This window comes from Aythya marila (assembly GCF_965140915.1).
Source record: "Aythya marila genome assembly, chromosome: 3".
In the NCBI taxonomy this organism is placed as follows: domain Eukaryota; kingdom Metazoa; phylum Chordata; class Aves; order Anseriformes; family Anatidae; genus Aythya; species Aythya marila.
Genome location: NC_139044.1, coordinates 34,212,673 through 34,233,701, shown reverse-complemented (window position 1 = coordinate 34,233,701; position 21,029 = coordinate 34,212,673). Strand labels below are relative to the sequence as shown.

General features: G+C 35.0%; 1 protein-coding gene across 4 annotated transcripts in view; it reads left to right on the top strand.

The window, feature by feature from the left end:
* Positions 1–21,029, top strand: part of BTBD9 (BTB domain containing 9) — a 142,700-nt gene that overhangs the window by 57,228 nt on the left and 64,443 nt on the right. For all 4 annotated transcript variants that reach the window (XM_082756074.1, XM_082756071.1, XM_082756073.1 and 1 more), the window contains exon 8: positions 15,613–15,722. In XM_082756074.1, coding sequence (XP_082612200.1) covers positions 15,613–15,722 — 110 coding nt within the window. The remainder of the gene's footprint in view (positions 1–15,612; positions 15,723–21,029) is intronic.

Below are 21,029 nucleotides of genomic sequence, written 5' to 3'. Positions count from 1 at the left end.
TTTGAAATGCTTACAAATTAACATTGGCAATGCACGCCTGATAAGATAATTTCAAAATTATATTGCACTTGTGCAGGACGACCAAGCTTTATATCATGAGGAACTAAAGGAGCTTGGTAATGCTCCTTTACAGTTTACTTAATAGCGTGATGTGGAACAGAAGGTTTCTAACCAGATAAACTCGAGCATTAGGTTGCTGTGCTAGAGGACATAAATTCTGCCAAAGTGTCTTTTCTTCACAAAACATGGTGGATGTTTTAAAGTCTGAATATGCTAATAATAGTCACAGTAAAATCAGATCTCATTTGTATGAAGTAACAATGTTACTTTTTGCTATGAGGTTAAAATACTATCTAAAAAGCAATCTCCTTTAAAAGGATGCATTGAAATAAGATAAATGTAGAATAACGTGGAGTTGCCTCTTCATTAGTTTTTACTGTTTCTTTTTCTTTCCCTAGCTATATTAATGTTTGGAGGCTGTTTTTTGTTTGTTTGGTTGGTTGTTTTCTGGTTGTTGGTTTTGTTTGTTTTGAGAGGGGTGGCTAAAACTCTGTATTTAAACCCTGTATTTAAGGTATTGAACAATACCTTTCCTGAAACAGAAGTAGATGCCAAGTCTCTTATGCTAGTTGATCTTCTCTGAGCATTATGCATTTTGTTATCTCTTTCTGTTTCCCAAATTCCTAGCCATTCCTAGCCTAGACATGGACCTTTACATAATATCATTGTAAAGTTTTCACACAGTGGTTAATATGTGTACTTTATCATTACATATAAAGATAGATTCAAGCATTGGACAAATTAATTTTAGTATTCCAGCTATATAAACTTATTGAACCTGAAATTTGTTCAGGTCTAACCACTCTATTTTTGTTTTACTTACTTATTTGTGGAAAATCAGCAAATACAGTAGAATTCCTAAGTATAAGAAATCATTATAAATGCTGTTTGGTCCCTTAGAAATCTCATTTCTATGGTACATGTATATAGTAAAATGAAAATGTGATCCTAACGTGAGCTAGGCATGCACTTCTTAAGTTTAACCTGGCTAGCATGGATAATAACAGTGGGTAAGTTGCACCCTCCGTCCATTTAAACTCTGTGGTTTCTTTTAAGACTTATATACACTTCAATACAAATCAGAGAGTGTAAAACCAATGATGATGTGCCATTAAAATTAGCATGATTTCATTTCCCTGTGGTTCATTCACCTTTGCTAAGCAAGCATGTTCCCGGACTCTTGTTCCCTTAAATCAATTTAAAGTTTTTCTATAAACCAATGTTTCACAAACATTTTGGGACTCTTGACTTCTTTGGATTATCTGCCCCTTTCCTGAGCTGACACTGAAAGTGAGAGCTATCTGTGTCTTTAGGTAGACTCACTGACCAGTCTTCCTGGGAGTAACTAAACTGATAATTGTGATTTCCTGGTCAGTACAAAGACCTTTGACCAGCACTTGAGCTACTGATGGCTGGAGGAAAAAAAAGGAAAAAAAAAAAAAAAAAAAGCTTTCTTAATACTTCGCAATCTCTTTTGATAATTTTCTTTTACCCCAAAGTTGCAATGATTTACAGCTTAAGGAAAAACTACCACAGAAAATGAGCATAGAAGAGTTTAATTTCTCTTGGGATGCTAAAAGTAATTGAGTTTTGTTCAGGGACCTCTCCCACAAGAACAACATTGAAAAAGCACCATTTTGATTTGGACAGTATCATAGCTATTTCATAATTTGACAATTCTGTATCCATATTTTAGAATAGCAGTAGAGTTGGTTTTTTTGTTTGTTTTGTTTTTTGTTTTTCTTCCTGAAGAACTCTAAATATTGCTACGAAAAAGGTTTAATAAAAGACAACGGTTGGTTTGGGATCATGGAGGGGGGTGGATTTTGTCTTTTCAGATAGTTCTGGTAAAGGCATGGTAGAATAATTTATAGAATAATTTATGAAATGGAGTAGGTTCCTTGGAAACCTGAAATAAACTTGTATTGCAGTTTTTTTGTAAATGTAACTTTTTCCAATCTTCATGAAAATACACTGCTGAGAATAAAAATGGAAAAGTTGGAACCTCAGTGCGCATCATTCCTGATGTTAAATACAGCAGAAAGTTTGTGAAGCACTGGATTGCAGTTCATCAACATGCCAAGCTACAAGGCAACTGCAGGGAGATTTAGTAGTAATGCAAAGAGGAATGTATTAATGCTAATTATTTAAAAATTAATAGGAGGGAGAATGTTAAACTGCCCAGGAAGTTGTATGTGTTCTCAACACTTGTGCTGTTGAAGGTAAGGATTTCTAATGTGAAATAATGTAAATAATAATGATGAGAAGGAGGAAGTTTGTGTTTGACATGTTTGAGCTGTTGAGGGTTGTACGAAGTCAAGAAAGCTCTATGACTGGATTTGAAGTAGGTGGGTAAGACATACAGGAAAGAACAAATAGTACATCAATACCACAATTGCCTGCTGCACATGGATACAGTAAGCTTCTTAAACAGTTTATGGTGAAAAGTAAACAGGTCAGTTATCAATTTCAGTCTGAATTTGGAGGCTATATTCTAAGTATATCAAGATTTATTCTGAATATATCATCTACTTCAGGACGTATGATCTTGTAGGGAAATCAGAAGCACTAACTCTGCAGTAAGCTGCCAAGATAAAGGAAGGTGAGCATGTACAGTAAGAGTTCTGAAAAAAGTGTGAAAATTTGATTTGGAGCGGAGGTAACGGAAGTTACAAGGCATAATAGGGAAAGTTAGTTTAGAAGTTCAAAGGTTCCACTTTGTGAAGGACAAAACTAAGGCACAGTCCTGTATTCCCTGTAAATTTCTAGTTACTCAAAATACAGCAATAAATAATATTGACTGCTTCTATTTCCAAACACAGATTTATTTCATTATAGTTAGAATAATAATACGATGGAGTTAGCCATAATAGTCTGGAGATAGCGTTAGCCTGATAATAATCTCCTAGTCTCAACTGACATCAATTACAGCTAGGAATAAAACATCGAACAACAATGAAAAGCTCCCTCCTGAAACATGTTTTTGCTACTTAAATATATATGAATACAATATATAAACTTCATCTTCTAGCTGCATATCAAAATAATGCATTACTGAGTTCACGTTATCAGCTTAATAAAGTGAAGTGGATGGTTTAGCAGGTAATACAGCACATCAGGTAAATTGAATAAATATACTAACGAAGGTTATGTCTGTAGAGTCAAGTTTCACTTTAGTGTACGGTAAGATTCCTTTAAAAGATGCTTTTTATCACAGACCAGTGCTGTCACTGCTGAGGCAAAAGTCATGTTATTTAGAGGAAAAAAATCTTCTTGAAGAAGGTACAATACAAGCTCATGCCCTTCAGTGGCAGTTGTTCCAAGGTGATGTTGTAATGGTCTAATTGTATTTTGAATATGAGAGAGTTCTCTATGAACATAGCCATTTTGGGAAGACCAAATACAAGGTAGTAACAATGCAGAGCTATCAGATATCAGAACAGGTGTGGTTGAACAAGCATATGAATACACTAGCTCAGCACTTTTTCTTCCAACAGAAATGTATTACTGCAGGTTTCTCATAAGCTGGTCGGTTGTTTGCTTGCATAGCCTCAACTGTAAAATGGTTAGAGCTAATATCCTAAATCACTAGTTTCATTTTTACCCTCTCATCTGCTATGTGCAGGATAGGGAGTATTGAAAAGACTACAATTGTAAGGTTCCACAACAGTTTGTATTCTAAAAGGTTTTTATTTGCTTCTTTTTTTTTAATTTTATTTCTGTCTTTGGTTCAAATATAATGGCTTATTTCTTCATTGAGTAGGCACATCTTAAAGTGTTTTCAGTTAAGTAAATTCAGCAATACTTAAAAGCAGACAGAAGTGAAAGAAAACAATTTCCTCTTAAAACAACCTTCATGCTTTTGTTTTAGGAGCTCTGCTTTGTCAGTGATAGAGATGTGCAGGATGGGCAGGATTCTTCTGGCTGCTATCAAGGTGAAAACATAGATGTGGCACCTAAGTTTAAAAGGCAATATCAGGGAAATTGTGATAAAGGTTTAGGTTGATCAAAGCACTTAAAGATCTCTTTCACATTTTCTTTTTCTAGAGGGAGGAAAAAATGGTATTTAGAGCTACATTTTAGTGGTTTTCATCATGAGCATTGAACCACATGTAATGATAGAGAAGAATATCAAGAAGATTTACCTGAACTGGGGGCTTCATCAGTTATGAAAGCATTTCAGTGATGCCATTAAACTGGGAAAAAGGGTTATCCTTTCTGAGTACTGCATCTCTTCTGTACTAAAGAAGGCAGAGGCATATGGAGAAGTAAGTTTGTTACATTATAGGATCCTAGGTAGATTATTAAAATCACTTAAAGAGACTTTATTTTGTCATAACTTGATTCCAAGCCTATCTTTGCAACTTCTCAGCATTTTCATTGCAATTTTTATATACAGTGAGTTTATGTTGCTCTTTTTGAAACTGTTGATGAAACACCTCTCTTGCACTTGTTATATAGACAGCTAAAAGGATAATGGTTTAATGCATTCTGTCTTTAAGTAGGTATCCAGACAGAGCTCTGTTGGATTCCCAAATAAAAGAGGTGAGGTAAATCTTAACTTTTCTTCAAAGTGCCCTTCAACCTTCCCCCTCTTGTTTAAGGTTATCTAGCTCAGGGATTTAGAAACAGCATCATCTCAGTAATAAATATTTTCCTACCTCAAGGCAGAACACTGTATTTCTAGTCTCCTTTTGTTTTAGCTTCTTTCAACCAAACATTGGTGTAATCTTTCTTTGAAAATGGATTTTAAAACAGTTTCTGGTATTGAGAGGTGTTAAACATTATTAATTTTAGTAACGTCTCTCAACAGAATTCATAGTACATAATATTTTTAATTTCATAATACTATGTAATGTTATGTACCATTATATAAATTTGAAATATATTTAAATTAACTCTTGCCAAATTATCTTCAGCCACATAAGATTTGTTAGGGGTGCACACTTTTTGTTTGCATTTCTAGTGTTTTTAGTGAAGGAAGTTGTTATACTTTTTTTTTTTCCATGTCCATAAAATTTATTCCACTGCAGAAGCAGTCATCCTGCAACTGCTAGAAATACTTGTGCACAAGGAGATACTGACTCTTTCATGTCCTTTCAGTGTTCTGTGGGATCTGTTATTAAGCATTTGAAATGTATTACTAAGGAAGATCAAGGTAGACTTGTTGTTGTTACTGATAAAAATATACAATATGATTCTCTTTATCAGGCCTCAGTTACCTTCATAAAATTCTCTCCTTCGAAGTGTTCACAATGGTAATGCCCTTCACTGCAATGCAGAGTGATTGTGTTGTTGGTGTCCTGTTAATGTGAAGCTGTGGTGGCCTGAAGGCATTGTATAAATGACAAATTGCTGCATTTGCCCCAGCCAGATCTTTCTTCCGCCAGTGAAGATGTGTGACAATGTCTAACTCTTCAGATTTCCTGGAAGGATTCAGTAACTTTTGTGAAACATTATTTGCACTTAAATACTCCCTAACTTATTTGTTTTTCAGTGCAAATATGTCTAATGTCATGAGACAAAAATAAAAATAATAAAAACATTCTTTCCTTCAGCTCTTTTTTCAAGGTACCTCTGGCACTAACAGATTTTGTATGGTTTGGGCTGCATATATTGTCATGTGTTGATAAATGCTTGAAAGAGTTACCTAATATAGGATTACACACAACATTTTGGTTTAATGCAACTTGTTTTTTACTGCATTTATTAGTAAAGATGTTCAGTTTTCTTTCATTTTACCTGGAATCACCAACTAGCTGGTATTGCAGTGCAGAGTATGATCACCTTAAAGATAAGGTGCCAGTCAAAGACAAAAACCAAACTGGCTCCCAGTAAAGTTATATTTTTTTATAATTTTATTAAAACCATAGCAATATCAGCTCTTATGCTTAAATTATGTTTCTGTAGAATGAAACAGAAATTCATGACTAATTTTCAGGTGCTTATTTATTACAATGGATAAGTGCCACCTAGAAGGAACTATCTGCAGTTCTCTCCCTGTTGAACAAACTTTGGACAAGATAGCACTTGTATGACACTTAAAATGGAGCATTGTACCATGTTAAATTTGAATTTAAATCTTATTTGTGCACCAGACTACATTATTTAAAAAAAAAAAAAAAGTCATCTTCATATAGGCTCAAAATTTACTATAGCAGTGTCCTGTTAATTGTTGCAATGCGTTAAAGCTTTATTGAATCTGAATTTTTTGGTTTGTGCCATTGTTCATCATAAAATGAAAATGTCTATAGCAAGAGTTGGTAGTGATATGCTGAATGCCTTGCATATAAAATTTTTACTTGTAAATTCTAAGTATTGTGTGTGACTCTTGCATGCATGAAATTTGTGCAGGTATACACATGAAAAATCCCCTGCAGATATCACCTGGCAGAAGTTATGCTCTTGTGTCAGGCTTTATTTTATAATAATGGTTTTATGTGCAGCTCTGTATACATTTTGCACCTCTTAGGTGCAACTGTTCATAACAGAGAAGGTTTCTGTGTGATATCTGACAGAAAATTCCTTCTTAGATGCATACAAATTGTGCATAGGTTTGCATTTCATGACTTAAAACTTGAAAAGTTTAGTTTTGTGAATTTAATAAAATATTTTTGAGTAAGTGCTCGCTGAAATGAATATATATTTGCTGTATTTGTAACACATTGACAAAGCATGGAAATGAAAAACTAATTCAATAATAAAATTCTTACACCTTCATGGTTAGAGGGGCACTTTGGCTTAGAAGAGAGTCCAGAATAAAGTCTGTCATAATGCTTCTGTTAAATACATAAATAATGAATAGTTGTTTTAGTGGAGGGGTGCTTGGGGGGTGCTATGATTCAAGTTTGTTGCAGTTCTTCCATGGAAGCAGGACCTTGCAGTGTGGTAAGGGAGAATGCCTGGTCTGATGTTCCTCTTGTTTAGAGCATTAGCTCCTGCAAACATAAAAAATCTCTACTGTTGAAGAATTCATGTTAATCTTTTAAGTGACATAGTTGCTGTTGGCACTTCTATCTGTAAATCAGTGGGTAGTACAATGGTTTTCATATACAACAGTTTCATTAACAACTGTATGGATAATAGCTTAAGTCAAGGAAGCAATTAATAGAGCCTCACATCTGAACAATTTAAATATTAATGGTTTATGATAAATGTGTAAAATAAATAAGACAAACTCAGCATAAGATAATGAATTGCACCACATTTCAGCATTCCAAAACTGTTTGCACAGCAAATTACAAACTGAGCCAGCAATACTTTGCATTTATTTTCTAATCTTCTCCAAGTATGTGGAGTTGACTCTTTATGTATAATTTTCAAATCATAGAAATAATGATGGAAAAGATGTTTCCAGTCATTTTTACCAGTACTTTGCTGTTGCCAGTAGAGTTTTGTTTAGCGTATTTCCATTGTAATTTAAATAGTGATAGGCAGGTCTCCTATTTATCAGTAGATAAAATGTTTTACTGCTTCTTTTTTCATTTATTATTAATTTACTTTTTTAATGTTACAAGCTTTGTGTACAATTATGACTCCCCACCCTCCCTGCTTCAAGAGTCCAGGAAGTCTTCACTTATTTATAGAATCATAGAATAGCTTGGGTTGTAAGGGACCTTAAAGATCATCTAGTTCTTATTCTCTTCTGCTTATGTGCTCAAATACAGAGTTGCCATACTTCTGCCTAGTAATGGTTCATCCAAAAAACCATTACATAAAAAGGATTTTAGCAATTGCCATCTTACCTTTTTAATCATCTTCATCCTTTTTTGAAAATCCACCCTTCTTTACCACCATCTTTCTGATATTGAGACACCCGAGCTAAACACAATTTTCTTTATGTACCTTCGCTACAGATTTACACAAAGAATTTCCAAATTCCTTGCTTTTGTAAACACAAGTCAAAAACACAATTACTTCTTTGTTGAGCTTCCATAATGCAAGTTGATATCTAATTTTTTTATCCGCTTACTTGTAGATCGCTTTGCTCTAATACTTTCCAAATATTTCTCTTTGTCATATCTTATATAGGCTGATTCCAGTCTAAGTCTAGACAACTATTGCTGAGGTGCCCTTGGAGCAAGAAATTATTATTGCATGTTAAATTCATAGGCTGACGGAACATGAGAAACTGGGGAAAATGGAAAACATACTCAGATTTCAACACCCTGAACTTTCACACATTTTCTTTTGGTACATTCAATAAGTTTAGAATGTGGACTCTACAATGGATCTGTATAATGTAGTCTAAGCTAAATTGTACCAAAGCCATGAAACCATATTGGTATAGCCAATTTCAAGAAAACAAGTCCTGTTAAAGCCTTTTGGAAGGAATCTGGCTCCCTGTCAGACCAGCCTGGAGGAGATGCAGAGCAGGATCCCACATCTCTTCTCCAAATCCCATGTGTGCATGATGTTAAAACCAGGCTTCCTGAGGACCGCTGCTTTCTTCTGTATTTAAGAGAACTAATGTTGTCCTTGAAATTTAATTTCTGAGAGTCCTGTTTTATGTATTCAACAGAGATAGCACAAAGGCAAACAAAGGTGGTGTTTAAGTAAGGTTTGGCTGCAAAGCTGAATCACGGATAGGATCTAAGGACAGATTTCATGACATCAAAATCTCATTGTATTCTCCTAACAGATGTGGAATTTATATGATGAATGAAAGTCTATTAAGAGATCAGCTGAAATTATGGATTCCTGTCCATAACCAGACAGGTTCTGGGAAACAGAGCTATTTGGGGTTGAGATCTGACCTGAAACAAAACCTGCAGAGACATGTTCAGAAATTGAACGTAACCAGAGATGCACACAATGTGAAGATTCAGATTCAATCAAGGTCACCTCACATTCAGTGATTTCGAATTTTGCTTTGTTCGTTTGTTTGTCTAAGCAAAATTGGAAACTAGTAATGAAAAAATACGGCTTTGCAAGCTCACTTTTCTTACAAGTGGAATGCAAAACATGTTCCACATCATGGAAATATTACTTCTGTTCCCATCAATGCCAGCATTAATTTGATTAAATATTCCCAGAAATACTGGGTGATGTTCTTAGTCCATGTGTTGCTTGTATATAGTACACAAACAATTGTGTGTCCTGCATAATTGTTGTATATCAATATTTTTAGCCTTTTGGATGCTGCAGCATAGACTATCTACACATTTTTAAAAACACATTTCTCCTTGTAATTGTTGTTTGTTTTGCATCAGTTATGCAGATGGAAGTTTGTTACTGCACAGGCTTTGTAAATGTTACATACATGTTTCCTGCTAGAGTTCAATGATCTTGTAGGTGTTTGGTTTGATCTGTCACCCTAGTTTAGTATATTTGCGGTGGGGATTTCCTTTGGTATAAAATAGACTTTATTAGACTTTCTTGTCTAAATGCAGGAAAACTTGTTTCCCGTTAGGAGACAGGAATGTTTTTCACATTTGTTCTGGCTTCATTCTTTATTTTATTTATTTATTTATGCCTACTGCTTTTCCACATAATTTAATTTTGGCAACAGATTTTTTTCTCCCCCCTCTTTTTTCCATCCTTCTGCCATGAGCCTGTTGACTCAGCTGTGTATGTGTGCAGGACTGTATGTTTTAAAGAACTGTGAATAAATGAGGTTGAGATGGCTGTGAATATCACTGTTTCCTTTTCCGCTAAAAGACAAACAAAATGTCTTCTCATGCCCTTGTGTGCTGGGCTGTTTCTCGTACATCACTGTGGCAATGATCAGAATACAAATGTTAATGGTTTCTAAGCAGTTAAAGGATATATGAATTGTTAGCGCTGGTGTCTCATACAAAATGCTCCATGAATGTAAATAAAAGGCCAAGTTCTGAGGAGGTAGTTTTGTACATGTTGAATTTAGTTCTTTATTTTAGTTCCCTGTTGCTGTTCAGTTTTGCAATGACAGTAACTCAGAGTGGGATATCAATGCAAAATATCTGTTAATTTCCTTTACCTCTCTTTACTTAGTCTTCTGTTTAGTATTCTTACAGGATTAGACTCCGTGCTTAATAGATTCCAGACTTTGCCTATATCTTACTGGTGCTATTATAATGAAGGATTAAAAAGGATCCTAGAGTATGCATATTCTTATGCTTTGACACACATGTCCTAAGTACTGTTTGGATACAGGCAGCTTGGTTTTGTTTTTAGTAGCCCTCCAGGGTAGCTGAATCAATGGTATGCTCAGCAGCAGCTGTTACCTGAATTAAATGTGTCAGCTGTACAAATGAAAAGAGCAGAAGTAAAACATAATGTAGTTGTTCAGAAATACGGGTGTTTGTAGTTGCAACAAAGTGCCCGAGTCATATTTTCATGTAGAGGTGAAGGATTGCTCTGGGAAAAAAAGGGGATGGATGAGGTCATTGCCATGTAGCTGCCGAATTAGTCAAGCTAGGTAGTTCATTCAAATTTTAATACCTTAAGCTTCTACAAAGATGTAGCAGAACACAGTGTTCCCCTCTAGTTAAAATAATTTTCTTGTTAGTGCAAATAATAATAATAAAAATGAGAGTGCAGACTTTTCTGGTATTCCTGCCAAAGGGATCTCAAGGCCAAGGGTAGCGTGACGAACTGTGACTAGAGAAGTCTGTGATATGTAGATGAAATTCTTAAAGCATTTCCATGCTATCAATATCCGTTATTTTCAAACAGGGCTAGAAAGCAAAGTAAAAGGTCTCCTAAAGCGACAAAACTCCCATGCTGCAGTTCTGTTTTCCTACCAGTAAAATACCCCTCAAAGTGATCAAGGTTTTCTCTTCTGAATAACGAGACAGTGCTCTTTCCGTCTCTCTCCCTGTGCCAAATCTACCAGTCGAGTACAAAGTCCACTGGTAGAGGGGCTCATCGGAGCCTTTATTTGTGGTTGTCTAGGAACAGATTCCTGTACAAAGCAGGATTGTCAGCGCCAGTGCCCACAGAAGTTACTCAGAAAAGGCTCTTAGCTTTGGCCTCCAAGTTCATGGAAGACTCCCTACGCTTTGTGGAGGGAAGGACAGATTTTCTAACATGCTTCTGCCCTAAGGACTTTTTTCCTAGTTTGCTGTAGACAGTTGCACGCTACTCTCTGTCCGTATTACTGAGTATCTCCAGGTGCTATACTCTTGGTACTTGGTCTAGATACGCTTGTGGCAACCAGAAGGCTCTTAGAATTCATGCTGTCTCATTCTCAGCTGTCTGTACCTTAGACCTCTTAACAGATACAGAAGGTTTTACCGGGTGATGCACTGCCACTCAAAGCCCAAAAGCAGTATTTTATTTTATTTTTTTTTTTGGGGGGGGGGGGGGAGGGGTAGGGAATTAACCCCAAAAATTTGGTTAAAAAAATCCATTAAAATTTATGGTATACAATACAGCTTTCAGTTTGACCATGACACCATCAACCAAGATGAGTGACATAACCAAAACGCAGAATTTCTGCATTTTGTTGCATTGCAGATTGAGGTTGCGTATCCCATGTGAACACCGTGTTTCTGTAAGCAATTGATGAGATTGATGATTGATGAGAGCGATCTGACAATCTGGCCACAGAATTAGCATCCCAGTTTGATGGCACTTTATTACTTGTATTCTTGTGTTGCAGCTGGTTAATAGTTTACAGAAACATGGTGTCCACACACACAGGATATGCAACCTCAAACCCACACAGATTTTACAGTACTTTATTACCAGACCATTCTTGTTTCTGTTAGGGGAATGTGATACTCCCCTAAAAAAAAAAAGTGTGTGTAAGACAACTGAGGAACAAATACGTGTTTTCTTCATTGTAAAGAAATGCAAGATTTTTGTGTCATCATATTAATATACTGTTGTATAATCATATTAATATATTGTTGTATAATCATATTAATATATGATGACACAAACCTTTCTACTGGTTGAACAGAGAACTGTGTTAACTGGTAAATGATAACGTTACTTAACTCGTGTAGTATGATAAAGACACTTCTTATGACAGACTGTCTTGTGTGTTTCTCACCCTTTTGATGTATATATATATAAGTTCAATTTCAGCTCTTATAATTTTGTTCAGCTTTGTATAAATAATATGTACATAAAGAGGAGAACAACAGCTAATATTCAAATGTTTTTTAAGACTTGGAGTAAGCAGTGGAAGTCAATGGTAAAGTCTTTAGAGATTGTGGAAATATAGCTAACAAAAGGAAAGTTGGGAGATTTGTTTTCAAGGTCAGTGTGTATTCCATAACCTATACATCACTTCAATAGAAAATCTCTATTTCAAACTCCTTTTGTACTTGTGTTGGTGATGTTGGTAATGTACATTGCTGATTTCGAAAGTATCCTTTAGAAGTGAACACACAGCATATTCAGTGCATTTTAAGCATTTGTCAATGTGCATGTGCTGAATAACTGTACATACTAATTTTGTTACCTGTAGTTGCATATTCCATCTAAAAAATTGTTCCAACAAAATGATGAGGTGATACACAGGCACTGATTGCATGAAGGATCCTTTTATTTTTAATCATGTTGCATTTTCTTCTGTCAGGAAAGCGCTTAGGAAAATTTACAAATTTTCAAGCACATCATGAGCTATAATAGATATTTTAAATTTCTGAAATCTGTAAGCTTTGAATTGATTGACTTCATTGTTCATATTAAAGTCACCCACGTTGCAGTTTTTCATCAGCATCATATTTCTGAGCCATTCTTTTCAGTCCATTGTTTAATGTTCTGAAACAGGTTATGTATCTTCAATATCTATCTTCATTGCTGATATTTAAAAATTCAGATACAACTTGCTTACCTAGAGGTACTGGACATCTCTACATCAAGCTTGCATCAAGTGGAATAATAAATTAGAATTTTTATTTAAAATCTCAGAATTTGTTTTTAGAAGTTAAGGTATTTAACATAATATTAAAAATTTCCTAATTTTATTTTCCACCAAGTGGATGTGTATAAGGTTCAGGCAGGAAACCATGCTTATTATTCACCTTGAGAGAAATAAGGAATAAGATATATATATATTGTCATTGTGAAAAGGATGAGGTTTGCCTCATCATTATGTTCTGCATTGCAATAATATCATCACGTTGAAATAATATATTTCAGAAGATTAGTTTATATGTAATTATTTTAATGGATGGGATTTTGTTTTATATTACTTCAAAAATCCAGCTTTCCACCAATACTGTCAACTATTATTCAAAATAACTGATAAGAGTATCTGGCGTACAAAAAAAAAATTGTGTGCCTTTCTACTGGTTGAACAGAGAACTGTGTTAACTGGTAAATGATAACGTTACTTAACTCGTGTGTGGTATGATAAAGACACTTTTCTAATGACAAACTGTCTTGTGTGTTTCTCACCCTTTTGATGTATATATATTTAAAAAAAAAAAAAAAAAAAAAAAAGATATTTGCCCAAGTATTACAGTTTTCTAATACATGAAAAAATCTAAATAAATAAGCCAGTTGTGAAGCAGTTCCTTGTGTTCCTATTAGTATTCTTACTATGTGTATTCTCTGAAATTCTTTAAAGCAAGGAAACATAACTGAAGTATTTCAAAGTAGTAATGTTCTGTTGGTTACCCTAAAGTGTGTTTTGTGCAAGCATGGCAACTCAGTCAATATCTTTCTTTCCTGAGACAGGCAAGAGTCTCTAGGGTAAAATGAGCCTTCCACATAATCTTAAAGTGTTCCAAGATTATTCCTGTGCTTAGTCTTAACACTTAAATTCTCCATTTCTAATGCTCAATAGAAATAAAGCATTGCAATACGCTGGTCATTGCCAATGTATTTAGGGTTCATGCTATACTCATGAATTGATAAAAAAAAAAAAATCTAACCTGAAAAGACTAGACTGAGTAGGTATGTGCCTGTTTTGCAGAAGATCAGCTCTGTGAGTAGAAGAAGCCTTAGGGTAGCTCACACTGCAGTGGGCTGGGTGGCTCTTGCTTCTGTTTCTTTGTTGTGCTTTTGCTCTGGCCAAATGTGTGTCACTTGCACTGCAAGTTATTTTTAGCATGAGAAAAACTGAGGCTTGTATCAGTTTTATTATCATGTTGTTGGCAGCAAAATATGGCATTTCACGTAGCACGAGTCTTTTTTGTTTCAAGCAGTGATAATAAAAATAAATGTAACAATTAATTGAAATTTTGACCATGTTGTATATCAATTTTCTACATGTAAAAGAAATATGTAATAATTGAGGGGGGATTGTTGTTGTTGTTTTCTTTTGTTTTAATGAAGTGATTATATGAGCTAGAAGGATCAGAGGTCAATAGCTCTGTCAATTTTAGTGATGTTATGATATTCAGATAACATAGTTGTCTCCTGCAGTCATTTACATGTAATAAGTGGTTTTTAATATTTTTAAAATATCTTGCTATGTACACTAAAGGCAAAGTAATATCAGTAATAAGTCTAGCTACATACCATCACGATGGTATGTAGCGAGGAGCTCTTACATTGTGTTTTTGTTTTGTTTTTTTAAAAAGTCAGGATTGAAAGTTGTGTATCTTTCAAACTCAGTATGATAAAGAACACAAGCTAAAATGATTCTGTTGGTGAACAGTCTTTATGCTGGAACTATAATTGTATTGCATAAGTGAAAGGTTATTTTTTTATAGCAGACAAAGGATATTGCTTAATATTTGTATATTGTGGTAGTTCTTAATTGAAAAGAATTTGATACAAAGTTTTCTGCAGCATGGGTAACCCATTTTGTAAGATAATGGTATTTGATCAAGACTGTTTTCTGTGTTGTTTGTTCAACATTTATTAAAATGATGTGCAATGTTCCATTTAAATAAAAACTTATATAAGAACTGTTGTCTCTTCCGAAAAATGAAGGAATCAGGCTGAATTGAGATTAATGACTGTTTATAGAAAGTGAAGCCTCCAGGGTACGATAAAAGGTGAATAGGTTAGGGTGTTTAAGAGCAGCTCTATTTGATTTTGAATTAGAGTTTAAAAGTACAAATTATACAACCTGGAATGAAACTCAGAACTAGCTTTGTTTCAAAATATTTGATTGTTCAGATATTTCTTATTATTAATAAAAGATACACCAACAAAGACATTGGTATTTTGCACATCCAGTGAATTACTGACAGAGTCATGTTAAAGGGTAAATAATTAGTGGCTTCTGCAGAGAAATCATGGAGATTTGTTGGGTTTGTCCGGGTTATATGAAGTTTTTCTTTGTGGTAGAAGGCAGTTGGTTAGGGGATATTTATTTATTTATTTATTTATTCATTTATTTTCTTTTAAAGCTTTGATGAACACACATTTGTGCTAACAGTCTACTTCTGAAACAGAAGGTGTCTCACGTTGGTTTTCTGGGTAAATTAGCCTGGAAAGATTTTGTTAAATTTTACAACATTGTACTGGAGCCAGCATCCTGGCAAGTTTTGCTGTGAATTTTCTCTCTTTTTGTTTCTTTTCGTAATTTTTTTTTTTTTCCAGTAATTACTTGGTTCTTACAGCTTTGCACAATACAGTCCCAATGAATCAGTTATGTTTTGGTGCATAGAATTTCATCATGCCTAACTTGTACTGCTTGTCTTTTTTTCCCCTCCATAGGTATATTCGCATTGTTGGGACCCACAACACGGTGAACAAAGTTTTCCACATTGTTGCGTTTGAATGCATGTTTACCAACAAATCCTTTACTCTTGAGAAGGGTCTGATAGGTAAGAGATGCAACTGTTTTCCTTTTATATGAACTGCTGTGAACACTTGCCTTTTAAGACTGGCCATCACTGCACTTTTGCTGTACTTCCCCTTCCACTCTAACTTGAGTTAAATCATGCTGTAAGCTTAGAATTAGTTGGGTAGTCCTCATGGCTGCTTTGAAATTCCAGTGCTGTGGATCAATTAGTGACGCTGCAGGAATGCTAAAGTTCAAATTAAATTAACTGCTGCTGACAAAACCACTGGTAATTGAATAACTCTGTGCTCCTAATCTGATTTTTGTTTCCATGTCATAGTAGGGTTGCTTTTGCCTCCAGCTAGGTTAGCCTGAACTCTGTAACTGGGATGGAGTAACCAGAGATATTTATTGTACTGAAGGTGGGTTTGGGCATTTAAGGCCTCTTATGCAGACTAGTTTCAACTACTGAAAGTGAACTCCAATGTGTTAATTTTCCACCAAAGAATTATAGACACATCTAGCCATGACAGAGCATCATATTGGCTACCCTTATTCTCAGAATGCTGTGTTAATGTTCTGTTATTTCTGGTGCTGTCTGCTCCAGACAGCTTGTGTTACAGTGATTTAAGTACATTTACATAATATTGCATTACTTAAGGTAGAAATCCCAAACAGATCAATAATACAAAATGATAAACCGTGTCAAAGATTTCTTAGTAGTTCAAACAAGGTGATCTCTGCACTTTCTTCTGTATAAGCTCACGAGTGAGATCTTGAAATTCATTGGAAAAAGAGTTTTATATACCTTTTAGTTGTTGTGTACTTATAGGAGGGATTTCCCCAATTTGCAGTTTTGGTCTAATTCAGTCCTTCTGAGTTAGTCCTTCTTTGTATTTTTCAGACCACCTATTACAGTTGTGTATGATTTAGTACCACAGACTATTGCTTGTTCTGGGAAGAAATTGAGAAGTTTCAGCAAAATTGTCAGAGTTCATGCTTTTTTTTTTTTTTTTTTTTTTTTTTTAATAGGAATTTAAATTTTAAGCATGCACTTATGGTAGATAGAAGGAAAAACAGTTCTTGAAAAAGAATCAGATGGAAAATTTTTAGTGAGACATAGTCAGACATACTTCTCTTAATTCTTTTCTGAGGAGAACTATATCTGGTTGTAAAAAAATGGGTCCCAACTCCTTTAGCCCTTCCTCCATGCATTGTACAAAGGCATAACATCACTAAACCCAGTCTCACGAGATTTGCTGTGGGATTTCATGATATCTGTGTAGAATCATTGAATAAAAAAATTGCCTGACAAATCACACTTTACTGATTTTTACATCATGCAGCCTGAAAATGTATAGGCTGTCAAATAATGCAAATAGAAAGTTTTTCCTTTGTTTTAGTGAGTTTGCAAGTAGTACTGCAATTGTTACTGACAAGAAAATAGAACAAGCAGTAATGAATGGTAGAATTTAAAGGAAACATTTAGCTGTAGCAAGCTAGTTACCAGAGAGACAAAATGTTTCGAGTTTGATAAAAACCTTTGAGCTAAGTCTCATAGGTATTGCTGCTAGCTATGAATTTGTTAAAAGCTTCATGCAAAATAAGAATTATTTTGTGCAGGTAAGTGATGCATATATCTTTATACATTTGTTTTAAGATTATCAATTCTGTTTAGTAAATAATTTAGGACCAAAATAACATACCTTCCCCTTTTTTGTGTATGTTAAATAACTTGAAGATTGTTTTATCATAACAATAGGCAAGGTAGCGAATCCATGTTGGCTTGTTGGAGTGTGTGTGTACCATAGCTGACTTGCCTTTCAGGTACTCAGTGACATTTGTTTTTTAGTGAGCTTTTTTGTGAGGTGAACAATTCCATCTGCTTCAGCATTGCATGGTACTGGGTTCCAAATTCAAATCATGACTTTCAAGGTTAATCTAGGGAATAGAGACTTCAAGTGGCTTTATTTAAAATGTATTGGTTCATGATTTTTTTTTTTTGTAGTTCAGATTCTTCAGTATCAGTTGTATATTATAAATGCTTATGTAAATCAAAATGTAGGCTAGGGTATGACTGTTCGAGCCAAGTCAGTTTATTGCTACATCTCTTGCCAATATACGTCTGTATTCTATGATCAAATTTCCATTCTTTAACTGTATGGTATTCTCGCCAACATATGCCACAGGCATATCACCTGCTGTTTCATATTTCAGTGCTCCATACCCCTTGTGCATCTGTCTATTAAATTGTGGAGATGTTTGTAGGTAGCCTTCTGCTTGTTTCCAATTTTAGCTGCCACCCTTGCAGAAAAGGCTCCTTGCCTCCCAGCACTACAGAACACTTTATCATTTTCACATCTCTTTTTTACTAGAAACCTTAGCATCAGAGATAAGATTGTGCTACTAGCCTTGCCAACAGTAATGCAGATGCATGCAAAGTCACTGAAAAACAAATATTGTTCCCTGTTCAGAACAGATTACCCTCCTAAACTACAAGTAGAATTGCAATTTCAGTGTGTGTAATGAACTGCATTATGAGATGCTTTTGATATTGTTTAGAGGTGTGAACTGATGAGAAAATTGATGACTAATGGCAGAGTACCATGAAAAAGGGAATATGTGGACCAATTTCTGATTGCAAATGAGGCAACAACAGTTGAATATGTGACTTTGCAGAGGAAGGGACAAATGGAAACATTTTGAGACAAGTTGGGGGCAGTGCAGTTGTGAAATGCAAGGGTATAATGGCTCTTCCACCAGAATTTATTGCTAACAGTGTTACCTCTTCAAAAGCCTTCATCCAGCAAAGTGACCTTATATGCATTTAGTGCTTTGTTTTACATACCTGTATAAGACGGTGTGTTGTCTGGTTCCCTTTATCAAACAGACTGTCCCAGTTCTACTTCCATAAAAATTTTGTGTGACTACCAATAGGATAATAAGCACAGATTTATCTTATAGCTCTAATGAGGGTTTATAATGTTTCTTTCTATTTCTCTAGTGACAGGATGTGGTAAAGTGAACTGAAAGCAGTTAGGAAAGCTCTGTGAAGGATATGAAAGTGCAATAATCAGAGTAGGTTGCTTCTAAGCTTGATTGAGTACAGAAGCTTTCATCCTTATCCTTGAAAAGCAGTGTTGGGTAATATTATTGAGTTCATTGTTTATGCAGTATGGTATTAAATGTGTTCCAACCTAATTTAATACCTTTACTGCTGTTGCTATAATCCGTTCTATTAAGGAAAAGAAGTGCTCATCCCTTGAAGGCTGTATGGTCCTTTCAGAAAGCCTTACTTTTACAAAAAGAACACCAAAGATAGTATACAAGGAGTTTCTCATCTCAAATCTCATTCCAAAGAATTAAGGCCACTGAGGTGTCTGTTTAGTGATTTTAGTCAGAGATTTAAAAGTAATTATTTAATTTCATTAAACCTATTCAGCTTGATCAGAAAGCTGTATATACAAAGAGGGGTATATTATTACTGATATATAGTATCTATCTAACGGCTGTCACTGTAAAGCAAAGATTAGAAGGCTGCCAAACAAATAATATAAGTGAAGTGTCATCACATGGTAACAGCAATTTTATGTTGTCTTTTTTTTTTTTTTTACATACAGGGTTTTCATGACAAATGATTAACTTGACATGTTATATTTAAAAGCTAATATGGAAGATTTGTGTAGTTCCAGTACACAATACTGGATGTGATGCTGAATTGACCCAGTGGCAATTAACTAGCAATTTTGAGGTAAAAGTAGCAGGATATGCTCTTTCTAGAACTGATGTTTCAGTCTGATGTTTTAGTGTTGGTTTACACTTCGTTGTCTTGTTAAATGAGGTAAGTGACAGAAATGAATTCAATCATAGGAAATTATTCCCTAACGCAGATGTTAGGGTTGAGATGTAATTTTCCTTTTGGCATATTATCTCTAAATGTGTTTGTAAGTTTGCATTTTTTTTATGTATTGGATTCCCTAGATTGACATAGCTGTTTTGCCTAACAGGGATGCAAATATTTTTAAAACCTCAAAAACAGTGTTTTCAACTTCTGAAATTTGAATGGTCTGTAGTCGTTAATATTTAATCTGCAATCCAAAACAAATTAAGATTCTCACAAGCAGGAGGCATGCTCCTCTCAAGGGAGAAGCAGTACCCAACATGATGCAATTGTTGATAATGGCTTCTAATCTGCCCAGTGGCAAGAAGCTACAGCCCTGGGCAAGGGGCTTCTCCTATGCAATGCCACTCTTGTTTTTTGTTTTCCCTTGTATTTATAGGAATCAATTCTGTTTATCTGCCACAGGGGAAAAAATGATAATTTCCCGAAGTCCTGTGGCTAAAAAACACCTTTAACCAGTGCTGAGGTGCGGTTAAGGACTGTGCAAGCACACGGGTTTGACTAGGCCACAGTCCTACTTTGAGCCTGGTGAGGGCCATAGGGAGTGCAACGTGGAAGGCTTTTACACAAAGTTGTGTTTATCTGTGGTCTGCCTCAGTCTTTCAGACTATCCTTAAGCTGGTGGATTACAAACAAAAGGGGAAACGGTGAATAATGACTGAAGAGCAAGAGATGGATATAAAACACTGGAATGTCCTTGGTCACTCTCTGGGGAATGCTGTTCAGTACTTATGAATCATTGTGAACCTTCATTTATGTGCTGTTCAATGCCTTAGGAGTACTTTTTTTAAAGGAAAAAATGAAATGAATATGTAATCATTCACTTGTCTTTTACTCACTGGCAGTTATTAAAAGGCAAAAACAAACAACAACAAAAAACACTTAAATGTGTAACAAAGAGAAACCAGTTGTATCAGTTCCCTAGTATGTAGTTCAGCATTGTAAAACACTGCTGACTCTCTCCAAGGAAGCCTCAAGAGGTGCTATTTCCACATCTAGTTAATGTTGACTCCACACAAAGTTATTTATTTTATTTCATCTCTTTTTAAATGTTAGTCTTCTTTCAAAGCCATGCAGTTTCCCCAGCAATGCAAGTCATCTCTATTGCAAGCATAGCCTTAGGAAGTAATGAAAATTTTAAGACCATCTAAATAAATAAGGGATTTTTTTTTCCTCTTTCTACAGGAAAGGGCAGCCACATGGTCAGTTTAGTTACCGCTGTTCTTTAATAAAGATCTGTTCATATGATGCCAGTTACTTTTTTTTCCCCTTATTTCCAGTGCTGCAACAAAGGATGCTTGCTTCTGAAGGCTTTTATGAAATGACTGCTATTTCTTAAAGTCTTCCTCAGACAAATTTCAGTTGAAGATCTCTGTAGTCAGCCAATTGGTTGCCAATTAAAAACGCGCTCAATTCTAACGGTTTTTATGCTTTTAGTATGATTTTTGG